The 12697-nt window shown below is 49.1% G+C and overlaps 1 protein-coding gene across 1 annotated transcript in view; it reads left to right on the top strand.

Moving 5' to 3' along the window:
* The window catches only part of IQSEC3 (IQ motif and Sec7 domain ArfGEF 3), a 30639-nt gene extending 21540 nt beyond the window's left edge, over positions 1-9099 (top strand). The window contains exons 4-12 of the mRNA XM_058805584.1: positions 167-289; positions 931-1097; positions 3188-3327; positions 4129-4254; positions 5369-5468; positions 7482-7643; positions 8400-8506; positions 8906-8941; positions 9025-9099. Of these exons, the coding sequence (XP_058661567.1) occupies positions 167-289; positions 931-1097; positions 3188-3327; positions 4129-4254; positions 5369-5468; positions 7482-7643; positions 8400-8506; positions 8906-8941; positions 9025-9099 (1036 nt within the window). The remainder of the gene's footprint in view (positions 1-166; positions 290-930; positions 1098-3187; positions 3328-4128; positions 4255-5368; positions 5469-7481; positions 7644-8399; positions 8507-8905; positions 8942-9024) is intronic.
* Positions 9100-12697: the final 3598 nt, after the last annotated feature.

Below are 12697 nucleotides of genomic sequence, written 5' to 3'. Positions count from 1 at the left end.
ATCACTTGAGTAAAATCACTGCCTGTGGTAAGCAGGATCCAGGAAGCCATAGCGATGTCTCAGGGCCTTTCCCTTGGGGACCAGGCCTCAGTGCCACAGTGGAGGAGCCTGCCTGGTGTCATCCACAGGAGGCTGTTCTGATGAAGGCTGTGTCCCCCTCTCACAGCTGTGTGGTGGACGAGATGGATTTCTCAGGCATGGAGCTGGACGAAGCCCTGCGGAAATTCCAGGCCCACATCCGCGTGCAGGGGGAGGCGCAGAAGGTGGAGCGGCTCATCGAGGCCTTCAGGTAAGAGCAGGAGCCCTGCAGTCCCACAGCTGCAACCAGGGCAAGCAGGGAACACAGCACAAGGCAAAAAATCCAGCAGCCATGGAGAGAACGCCCACAGAGTTCCCTCCCAGAGAGGGGGATCATGGAGGGGCTCCTGAGGGATGGAGTCCCCTGAGGGATGGAGTCCTCTGTGCTGCGTCACAGCCGCGGCCTTGTCAGAGCCTCAGTGGCATGAAGGGCACCAGGGCCAGAGGGAGGCCAGTCCTGACATGGCTTCCAGCAAGGGATTCCCTGTTCACTGGTGACTCACAGGAAGAGAAGCAGAGGGGCTTGCAGGGCTTCTCTGTTCTCCTTGGTGCATCCAGAGGAGTGCTGAGCAAGGCAGGCTGGAGCACACACCACTTGTGTATGACACAGTCTGAGTAGCCCACTCCAGCCTCACTTGCTTTTTTGCTTCCTGAGGACAAGAAGGCTGAAGTTTCAGTGGCCTACTTCAGCCATTGGTGGGGAAATCTGCCTTCAGAGAGCAGTGGATTCCTTCTCTTATATGTGAGAGGTGGGGTGAAAGGAATGTGATCTGCTTGTGGTAAAGGCATTGCCCAGCTGGAGCAGAGGGGTCCCATGTTCCATGCTGAGTGTGTGCATCCCTCCTGCTGCAGCCAGAGGTACTGCATGTGCAACCCAGATGTGGTCCAGCAGTTCCACAACCCGGACACCATCTTCATCTTGGCCTTTGCAATCATCCTCCTCAACACAGACATGTACAGCCCCAACATCAAGCCTGACAGGAAGATGATGCTGGAGGACTTCATTCGCAATCTGAGAGGTGAGGGTTCTGCCTTGGTGGTTTTTTTTTTTCCCCTCTTGCTTTTCTAAATTCTGCCTAGATGAAGGCAGGAAAAACCTAGTGGAACTGCCTTTCCTCAGGTCTTCTGCTGCCTGTCTATGAGCCAGACATGGGTGGCTGTTTGAGATGCCTTCTAGGGTGCTGGGGAAGGGAAATTCTAATTAACTTTGTTTTCTGCAGAAAGATGTCCAGCCTTCTCAGAAACCAACCATTTTCCTTTGAGAGATGGCTTCATCTTTTAAGATATCTCATTTCTTGGAAACAGTCCATTGTATTACATTTTGCTATTGTTCAGCTCCATCCTTCTTAGATCCTGCTGGGTTGTGCTAAACAAGCCCTACTTGCTGCTTTGAATATATGAACACATTTTCCTTTTATTCAGGCTAAATCTTTCCCTTCTTAATTGCCTGCAATTACTTATAGTAACTGTAGGCGTGACAGAGTTCATGCATACATTTTTTCTTTGCAATTTCTGATACATCAGTCCCCCAAATCAATTTTCTTCTATTTTCAAGGTCAGTCTTTTCCATCCTGGTAATATATTGTTAAAAGCACTTTTTCAGATGTGGTCATAACATACTCATATATAGAGCTACTGCCTTGTTCTTATTTTCAGATCTACTAACTCAGCTCAGTATTGTTTGGCCTTTTTGACATCATGTCTAGACAAATTATTGTCTAATTTCCCAGCCATATTCATTCCTAGGTCATCCTAGGTCAGCCATTTTCCAAGTTTCTCTTACTGCACATCTGCAATTCATATAAAGCTCCCTCACAGTTTTTCCAGCATAAATTCCTGTCTTTTCTAAAGATTTTGCATTTTTCTGGGTTCCTTTGACTTGTTTCTTTGTCCTGATTGCTGTTCAGAAAGTGTCATCTGAGTCTCCCACACCTTCCACAATTTGTCACCTGGTTCAGACTGGTATAATGTGACACTGAGGCCCCTTTCAAGTGAATTCCACAGATACTGAATGGGTCTGCTACCTGCCATCACCCCCTTTAGTATTACAATTGATAGCACTAACAAAAGAGGGAGGTTTTTTAATGTTAACTTACACTTACAGTTGCCTTAAAAACTGTCAGTTCACACCACAAGGAATTAAATCAGCATGAGGGTCACTCATCTCCAGTGTGCAACACACCCCAATTCATCAGAGCAAGTGAATGTGACCCCATCACAACCAGGCAGACACACTTCAATCCAGACTCACCTGCAGGCCAATGCAGCTTCAGCAGCCTGTGTTGGAATTGTTATTTGGGATACATTTGCAAGGATGTAGGTAAGGGAGCAGGACAAATCTCAGTGCCTTTCCATTTCTCAGCAGGTCCTCACCTGCATCACTCAGGATAGTACATCTCAGACCAGGGAGCTGCAGGGAATGCAGGGGAAAATCAATACTAAATGACTGGAGGAATTCAGTTTGGAGAAGGACTGCAAACCTGGTTTTCAGTGTTTGGCTCAGGGAAGGGTGAAAAAAACCTTTTCTGCCAGACTCTGAAGGGTCAGACAGCAAATTCTGGAGAATTATCTAAGGAGATGTAAAAGAGGAAAGGGGCAGGGTCAAGGCAGAGATACCACAAACAGAATAGCAGAAAAGCATTATTCCTAGGAGACAACACAGAAGGAAAATAGTGGAGGTCACCAAGCAGACAAGGAGAGATGATGCTTGCATTGGCAGGAAGAGCTGCTGAATCCCATCATAGGCCTTTCCCACATCTAGCACTTCTGATGATACAAAATCAATGCAGGGGTTACTGCTGAGCGGCCCAAGATAAATGAATGTGAAATTGTGGCTATAAAACCTTAGGGAACACATGGAAAGGAGCCACCATGCAGAGCAATGGAATAATGAAATCAACTGCATTGGCCTTAGAGATGTCAGTCTCTCCTGCTGGTGCATTAGATGCATTAGAGGAACAAAGGAGACAGCCTAAAGTGAAGTATTGCTATTCCCCTTCACTTCCCAGCACTGCACAGTGCAGAGGCAGCAGTGACCTGCCAGGGACCACTGGTTCTTCCCTTTCCTTCTCTCTCTGGTGGCCTGCCCAACATTTTCTGTGCTTGGCAGGGGTGGACGACGGTGCTGACATCCCTCGGGAGCTGGTGGTGGGGATCTATGAGAGGATCCAGCAGAAAGAGCTAAAATCTAATGAGGACCATGTCACTTATGTCACCAAAGTGGAGAAGTCCATAGTTGGGATGAAAACGGTGAGCAGCCAGAACCCTCTGTCCCCCACCCCTCTCCCTGCCCTCTTTTCTGTGTTTTTCCTCTATGCCTTTCTTCTCTTATGTAATACTCCCCTTGCTTGTCTCTACATTTTTTTTTTGTCTCTACTCCCTCTTTTTTGTCTCTACTCCTTTTTTTCCAAACTCTTTATTTCTTGCTATCTCGTTCTTTCCTAATTTTGAGGGATCTCCTTGGCCAGAGTTTACAGTATCTAGTGCTGTAATTGTTTGCCCATGAATTTTACTGCAGGTCCTGGCTGGCTCAGCTGATAGCTCTGCAGTGTTTCAAACTTTCAGGCCTTTTAAGGGTGTGATAGAGATAGTGATAGAAAACAATTTTATCTGTCTGCCTCTAATGAGTTCCCTTAAAATTGCTGGGGTTAAGAGATGCCCAAAGTACAGACATCTTCTTTGGCAGTTATCAGTCTGTAGTGGAAGAACATACATACTGTTATCCAAAATAAAGCAGAATGACTTCTCAAAGCCCAGGAAACCTGTGGGGTGAGAGAGGATGAGCAGTGACCCAAGGATTGGAAGCCAGAGATAGGATGTGTGAGTGAGAAGGTTGCATTTAGTCTGCCCTCTGATTGACCCAGATCAGAAAGACTTTCTCTGTTACTGCACCAACAGGAGAATTGATGGCAAGGAGCGGCGGTGGGAGGTGATTTGTCTGGGCAGAGTGGGTGGAATTATGTCACTGGGCAGGGCTGTGCAGCCTCAGGGTGGGGGACACCCCCAGTGGCCCCTCCTTGAGCCCCTGCCTGGCCCGTGTGCTCCCTGCAGGTGCTGTCGGTGCCCCACCGCCGGCTGGTGTGCTGCAGCCGCCTCTTCGAGGTGACCGACGTCAACAAGGTGCAGAAGCAGGCAGCTCACCAAAGGGAAGTCTTCCTCTTCAATGACCTGCTGGTGGTGAGTGTGCCTTGGCAATTAGGCACTGTAGTAATAAAACCTGCCCTGGTTTCTGTAAGGAAGTCTGAAACCAGCCCACAAAATCCATTTTGCCTCTGTTCTGAGGGCAGCTCCCAGTTCAGCAACATTGTAAGACACAGCTCTGGACCCTTCACTGTTAAAAACCTACTAAATCTAGAACTTCAGTAAAAAAAAACCCAAAACTGTCACATCCCACAGCCATCCAAGCAATGTTATTGCTCTCTCTCATGCCTTTGCCAGCAGGGAGGTTCATTTCATGAAAGGGAGGTTCATTTCTTTGTCTATTTCTACTACAGTACACAGAGCCCTCTCGTGCCCTTTAAATCTTTCCTGCCAGACACGTTAAAATCACTGCCTTCTAACACAGAAAAGGCTGTAGCAGACTAGAGGGTACTTCTCAGACCCCAGGATGTGCAGGGTATTTTTGAAAGTGTCCTGCCCCAGCAATGGTATTATGCAGGTACAGGAGAGCAGAGCTACATTGAGACTGGAAGGAGGCCAAACAAAATGGAAGCTTGCTGAATTTAATGGTGAAATAAAACTGTGGTGGCAGCAGATGCAAGGCTAAACCCAAACCCTTTTGTAGAAGGAGAGGATAAGAGTTTTACCCAGCTTTTCCTCTGCAGCCATTTGCACAGTTCTGAACCTGGGGAGAGGATCTGCTCCCTGCTATCCCTCTGCTCCATGGGATAAACCAGATCCATAAGAACTGGAGGCACAAGGTCCATAAGTGCTGAGGTATAAGGGCAGCACAACATTCTCATACATTCTTGTTCCCAGCTCTAAGGTATTCATGACAGACTTCCCTTTGCCTTTTGATCTGTTCCTTGGTGAAGAGAATTCCCCTTTCAAAGTCAAAATGTGGTGATCAAGCACCTCTGGGAGAGAGCTGAGTGGGCCCAGGGCGATGCCTGCAGGATTCCAGAATTGCTGTTACAAGTGCAGCATTCCAGGCAGCTCTCCTGCCAAGATCCAGTCATTCAGCAAACACTGCTCCCATGTACACTTACCAGAGCTTTTTTGCCCTGAGCAGTTTGCATCGTTCCTGCCTCACTGTTCCCCAGCACCAATGATGCTTCTCTCCCCCCAACAGATCCTCAAGCTCTGCCCCAAGAAGAAAAGCTCCTCAACATACACATTCTGCAAGTCAGTCGGCCTGCTAGGGATGCAGTTCCATCTCTTTGAGAATGAGTGTAAGTCCACTGCTCCTGGGTTTCCTGGTGGGGTTTGGCAGGGAAAAGGAGAAGGAGGGAGGGGACTGTGTGAGTTTGCATCAGGAGAGAGATTCTGTCAGAGTTAAAAGTGGAGAAGAGAAAACTGAGGCTTGTGCCAAGGAGATCACTCTTTGGGTACACTGTGATGAGAAGAAGCTCCTGGTACCTCTCCTAGGTCTAAGCATCTGCAGAAGGGCCTCGTGGAAGGATCTGGCCTGTTATGGTGGCAGGGACAACACCAGTGGTGAAGACTGTGGGAAACAATCCCCATATCCATCCCACTGAGCTCCCAGAAGCCAGTTGTTGGTGCAGAATCTTATTTACAAAACTGCTGCTGCCAGCTTAAGACCCTCTCCCCTCATGCCCAAAGTCACAGCCCCACTGCTGCCTTTGATGCTGGCAGAGGCAGAGGTGCTGCTGCCACCTCCCTGCACTGTGCCATGCTGTGCTGAGAGCTTCCCAAGGCAGAGGCAGAGCCCTTGGAACAGTACCCACCAAAGCATGGCAGGAGGCCAGCCCTAGTCAGCCTGACCTTGATGGTCTGGGAATGGAGCCATGATGTGTCATGACTGGGGCTGGTTGTGCCATGCAGGAGCTCCAGAAACAGGCAGGATTCCTGCTGGCACAGGCACAGGGGCAGCACAGCACTCCAGGCTAGCAGGGCTGATGCCCCTGGGATCAGGGGCACAATCCCCTGGGATCACAATGCTCTCCATTTTTGAGAACATGCTGCAAGGAAGGTAAAATGTAGCAGCACTGTGGCTATACTAAGTTTTTCCTATCTCTCCTCTACTCTACTGGCAGCATGAGTCACTCTCCCAACACCCTACCCTGCAGCAGGCAGAGGCTCCCACATCCCTGTGAGCTAAAGGGCCATTCATACCTGAGCATCCCAGGAGGCACCATCACAGCTGGCATCAGCTTTCAGGGCTGGTATGACCATCCTGGGAGTGCCCAAATCTTCTGGCAAAGGTGCCCTGTTGTGTATCCCCTGCAGAGACAGTAAAACAAATGTCACAAAGATCTTGTGATCTGAACAGATGAGAGAGACAGGGTGGGAAAAGAGCTTGGTATGCAAACGGGGGGAGCAGGGGGCTGGCTGAAAATAACAGGTTAAGCCTTGCTTGTTTGGGAAAGACTGATAAAGAAAAGCTGCCCATGGAAGGCAGGCAGATGTAGGAGCATTGGAGGAAAAGTGACAGGGGAAGACAGAAATTAAATTTAGAGGAATGTGAAAGGAAAGGAGGAAAGGGATTGAAACCACCAGCCATTGAGCAAATGATAGAGGAAGTCTAGTCAGAAGTGTGGCAAGTTCTCTGTATTCTTGTGTTCTCCTGATTCTGTTGGCTGAATCTCCAGTCATCATCTCCCTGCACACAAACCTGATCTTTAAAGCATAAGGCTTTATGCTGTTTATTTTCACTCTCTGGGCATGACCCCTTATTTACATTTCTGTGTGTTTTGCCTGTGAGGAGCACTAAGCAGAGACCTCAAATACACGTCTTTACCATTCTCTCTGCAGAGTGCAATGAGCTCCCCATCCACACTGTGCCAACACCCCTCCTGTGTTCTCAGGAGAGACTGGGGACAAGTCCTGCCACTGTGGATGCAGTGGCTCTGACCCCAGAGACAACCTCTCCTGCTGCATCTCCCACAGGAGAAAAAGTGTTGTTGGCTGATAAACACTGTTTACCCTTCCACAGATTGAGAAGGGCTTTACAGACTTACCTCTGTGCCCAGGTTACTAAGAGCTAGGGTTCTCTGGTTTTGGCAGCACTGTGGTGCTGATGGCACTTGTCTTGCTGCTGCAGCTTGGTCCTTCTGTTCTCTTGGAGGGCTGCAGTGCTGCAGGTCCCCACAGTTGGCAGTGTGACAAACTCTGGGTGTGCAATTCCATTGAAAACTCTCTGTCCTTCAGATGTACCAAAACAACCAACTACTCCATCAAGAATGCCTAACACCTCTTTATTTTGTTGGCACATCTTTTTTCAGATTACCCCCATGGCATTACACTGGTGACTCCAGTTTCAGGCTCAGAGAAAAAACAGGTACTACACTTCTGTGCTCTGGGTGCTGAGGAAATGCAGAAGTTTGTGGAAGACCTGAAAGAGTCAATAGCAGAAGTGACAGAACTGGAACAGATACGAATTGAATGTAAGGGTCTCTCATACAAATCCCACTCCAATGCCATCACACTGCATGGGACTACAAGGCAAAAAGGGGAAAGGAAGTGTTCTTCAGGAACAGGGGCAAAGGGGCTGAGCAGCACAAGTCTGCACAGACTGTTCCTGGGTTCACTGACAGGATGAAAAAGCACTCTGTGACCTCTGGCCAGCAGGAGAAATGGAAGGACTTAACTCCTTAAAATGCTCATGAGACAGGGAGTGTGGTACAGCAGCCTGGAATAGGGAAGCTTAGACTGTCACACCCAGAAGATTCTTTTCTGTCCCATACTCCTTTGACTATGCAAATATGACCCGTAAATATCTGGGGTAGATCTGTACCTTTAACAGAATTGTCCTGAGGGCAGGCAGTCACTGTCCTGAGGGTAAGGTCACTCCGTGGCCTTACACAGCCAAGATGCCCATGTAGCCTTTGATGGCTTTTCCATGTACAGACTGATGAGCCAGAGTAGCTCAGCTGCAGTGGTCCCCATCTGTGCAGTGCTAGCCAATCCTGTGTAGATGAATGTCATTTGTAGAAGGTCCTATAGAGATATATAAGTTTCTTCATATATCATGTCCTCTCCAGTTTCTGTTTTTTCTTGGCTGTTCTTCTCTCCCTCCTTGACACTCACTTGTGATTTCCTTGCATTAATTCTCCTTGTTGACTTGCCATTTTGTCCCTTCAATATGGTGGTGACCTTCCCTCCATCCCTCTCTCATTTATTTCCATATGTGTGTTTTGCAGGGGAACTGGAGAAACAGCAAGGCACAAAGACTCTCTCCTTAAGGACCAATGGAGCCCAGATGGAGCTGCAGTCTAAGCAAGGCTCTCCAACAGGTAAGAGGGCACCAGCACCCAACTTTTTTTTGGTCCAGAAGTGCTGCCTTTGCAAACATGTTCTCACTTTTCCTGTGAGAACTTTTATGTCCTTTAGCCTTGGCCAAGTAGTGGAATTATGAGAGCATATACATTCTTCAAATACCCTAGAAAAACCCCCGAAGTCTCATTACCCAGTCTGTAGCTGTAATACCTGGTAAAGAACTGTTACTGATTGAGCATGGGAAACTTCTGAAGAACCTGGCCCAATTTTCTTCCCTGAACTGATAAAACTTATCCCACTAAGCAAGAGGCTCTGGATTGGCCTTGCACCTCTCCCTTTAACTCTTCAACCCACAGTATGAGGGCCAGCTCTTGACTAGAGGGGCAGATCTCACGAGTGAGATATTTTGTTTTATTTCAAAGGCAAGAAGGATTTGGGGGAGAAGGTCTCGGACAGTACAGTGGAGGTAAGTAGAGTGCAGAGCAGCTGAGGTAAGTAATTCTCTCTCACTTCAGCCCTTCTCACATTCTCTGTTGTTTCTTTTCTCAGGTTTTAATCAATGCCTCCCCAGCCAGACTGACAATTTTACCAATTTCCAGAGATACAATTAAAAGTTACTGCTAGGACGGGTAATACAACTTTCAAATCCAAACTAAACTTCAAAGCATTTTCAATCCGTTTCTATAACTGTAACATCCTTCATGGACCAAGCTCCCAAACGCTGTAGACTAACCCACCCCACTGCTTCTGGGGAGACTGAAAACCCCCCTAAGGACTTCCCTGACATGCTAACTCCATGCAGCATCACATGCAAATTCCCCACAGCCCAGCTTTCCTGCACTATCTCTGCAGCTCTGTCTCTCCATCCCCCTGAAGGGGATTAAGCATGGCCTTTGTACACCAGACCTTCCTTAGAGCTTCACCTTCCTAGGCAGGGAGCTTGGCTGTCCTGTGTACATCTATCTTTGCAGGAATGTCTGGCATCCAGTGGGTTGCCTGTTTCTTCACATATACCCATACTCTCACTGCCTGTGAGGAAACAGGAAAATGCAATCTTCACACTGAAAATCTTATCAACTCCTTCCTACTCTCTCTCTGTCTGAAATATCTCCATCGTCCTGAACCTTTCCTTTTCCAAGGTAGTTCTTTCCCCTCTTGTCAACATATATTGACTTAAAGAATTCAGCTTCTCTGTGGGGAGTAGGTGCTGCTTCTTTTCCCTGGAGAGCACCATATTTCTCTGCAGACACCTTTTTCTTCCTGGGAAAGGTGCCTCTGCCAGCCAGTTTCCTATTCCTGTTGGGAGAAGTGTCTCCCTGTGTAGAACAGCTTCCATGTATCCTAATGTCCTTGGCACTTCATGGCCCAGCAACCAGTTTTTCCTGTGGGATGTTCCAACACCTGAATAAATATTGACACAATATTGTGTCCTGCTGTGTTGTGAGTCTGAGCAACCTCCATGTCTGGATAGGGACAGACAGCTCATCCTTGTTCCAGCATGGTGGGGATCTTGGTCACTTCACAGCTTCTCCTTCCCACTTGCTGGTGCAGCTGCTGCCTCTGCCAGAGCTTCAGGGCAGCCCCACTGTCCCACCTGCACCCCTGCCTGGCTGGAGGTGCCACACCAACCTGAGAGCACTTGTTTCCCACCCAGGGCTTGTCACTTGACTGACATTCTGTTTTAAGCCAGCAACTTAGCTCTGCTTTGGGGTCTCCATCAGCCCATGTCCTTGCCAGGAGGAACTAGAACCTCATCCATCATTTGGGAAGCCCTATTTCCCTGCTGCACTTCTCCTGTGAGGGACCTCCCATCCAGGCCAGCTCATCCTTTTCAGACTGGTGTCAGTGAGCTCCCTTATTTGATTCCATTATCAGCACCTCGATGTGGAAACCCTGATGACCTCCTGCTTCCCTACCTGCTTTCAGCTGACCAAGTATTACTCTGCCAGCAGAGGAGCAGAGGAGCATTTCCATTTCTCTGAGATTATCTAATCTGCTGCCATTTCATCATGAATTTCTTTTATCATTGTATGAGCTAGATGGGCATTTTTTTTTCTTTTTTTCTTTTGAAAATCATTTCCTTTCACTGGCAAACCATCAAATGGAGCAGAGGGAGCTGCCTTTTGCTAGACTATGTCAGGTTTCTGCTTTTCCCTTTGTAAACAGATTAGCCAGTCAGGTGGTGCACCTTCCTACTTAGAAAGGCAGGGAGCTGGGAAAGGCTTGAGTTTCTCTGTCGCTCTCTATCTCAGACTCAGCTGCTGTCATTGCTGAAACGTACAGCCTCGATTATCTGAAACCTTGTGGCCTGGTGCCCCTCTCCTTTTCGCTGCTGGGGGCAAAGTCATGGCCTCGAGGTCTGTTCATTTCCATGAGAATTCACAGACACTTCCACTCTTGGAATCGATATGCGTTCCCTGTGCTGTTTGCTAATCAAAGCTGCACTGCATTGGGAACGCCGGCTCTGCTGCCTTTGACCTGATGGAAAGGACAGGGACACTTAGGCTGGATGGGGACATTGGGGCTGTTGAGGGGGACTGTGCAGCCAGGGTTGTACCTATTGTGGATTTCTGGGGGAGGGAGGGTTGAATGCATGTGAGACCGTCCGGTGGCGGGGGTTCAGGGCAGCCAGTAGCAGCGGATGGGAAAAGTCTTGTAACATTTAATGCTTCTTTGGCTGTTTCTAAACTAGGTGTCAATTCACAACAGGCTTCAAACGTACCAGCACAACTCCGCCCTGGGGCCCGAGAGTGGAATGCAGCCCAGCATGCGTCTTAACATGCCACGGGAGCAGCTGGAGACAGCACTGGTGCCCTCGCACCCCGCCTCGGCGGGGACACTTGTACAGTGCCAGCAGATTGTCAAAGTCATTGTCCTGGACAAGCCGTGCCTCGCTCGGATGGAGCCGGCCCTCAACCAGACTCTGACGCGCTACGTCACCTCCGACTCGTGCACCTCCACGCCGTGGCGCGGTGTGGGCAGTGGGCTCCCTGGGACCCCCATGAAGCTGGTCCATCAGCCCCCCCTGCCACCCCCACCCCCTCCCTACAACCACCCCCACCAGTACTGCCCCCCCAGCTCGCTGCTTCAGAGGCGCAGGTATTCCAGTGGCTCACGCAGCCTCGTGTAGCCATAGCACCAGCACCAAACAGCACAGACTTCCTGGCTCCCCTTCCCCAGCACCTCCCAGGGACCCTTTCTGCCTACAGAGATCTAGTTTGTGATTTATTTTTTAGTAAAATGAGAACAAAAGAAAAAAAAAAAGCCAACTGACCTAACTCTTACCCCGTGTCCCCTCAAGATGATGCTATTTGTGAGGAGCCATCTGTAGAAACTGCCAGCCTACATGCTCACACATCCTCACACCCTGCCAGCCCAGCTGGCCTCTGTGCTCGTGTGGTCCCCATGTAGCACTTTGCTGCCCTGTTCCTCAGAGGCTTGATGACCTGCTGCTTTCTAGGCACCGTGTCTTCCGTTTCCTACTCCTCAGCTTCCTTCCCTGCCCTGCATTTACCTGGCCACAGGTTCGCACCCACCCTGAAATTTCGCCAGCCTCACAGAGAAATGGACTCGCCTGTGCCATACCTTGGGGCATTCCTGGGGGTGGAGTTCTCCCTGCCACCATCACTGCCACCTGCTAAGCTGGAGTGAGAACTTGCACCACTTGCCACGCTTCCTCCTCATCACTCTCCAGGTTTTATCTCCTTGCAGCAACCGGCTCCAAAGGAAGGAGTGCACGACCGGAAGAGAGCTTGAGAGGAGGAGAGACTGTCCTGAGCTGCAGTATAAGTACACAGAGATGGCCTCACTGAACACCAAAACTTTTTCTGTTGTTATGTTGGAGCATTGTACCAGAGACCTCTGCTGAGACCTAGCAGACCTCACCACGTGTAAATACACCTGTATGGTAGCATATGTATGAGCATGCTTACTAAGGAAACACCAAGCAGTTCTGAGGGGGCAGGAGGGAGGGCTGCAGTCCAGGGATCTTCCTGGAATGAATGGACGTGTGCTTTTCCAAAGAGACAGCACCGAGAGGTGCCCTCCCACCTCAACACACACACCCCGCCACACACACAGGAGATTGTCTTCTCTAAAACAGACCCACCTCTGCTTTCCTTCTTCTGCCTGGTTTTGTGTTTCCTGCCCACCTCCATTTTTGTACTCTGAAAGCAAAGCTGTGTTCTGTTCACCCTTTGGGGTGGGTGTTCCATTCACTTGG

This window comes from Ammospiza caudacuta, chromosome 5 (assembly GCF_027887145.1).
Source record: "Ammospiza caudacuta isolate bAmmCau1 chromosome 5, bAmmCau1.pri, whole genome shotgun sequence".
In the NCBI taxonomy this organism is placed as follows: Eukaryota; Metazoa; Chordata; class Aves; order Passeriformes; family Passerellidae; genus Ammospiza; species Ammospiza caudacuta.
The sequence above is the reverse complement of the archived record's forward strand: the minus strand, read 5'-3'. Positions and strand labels throughout refer to the sequence as shown.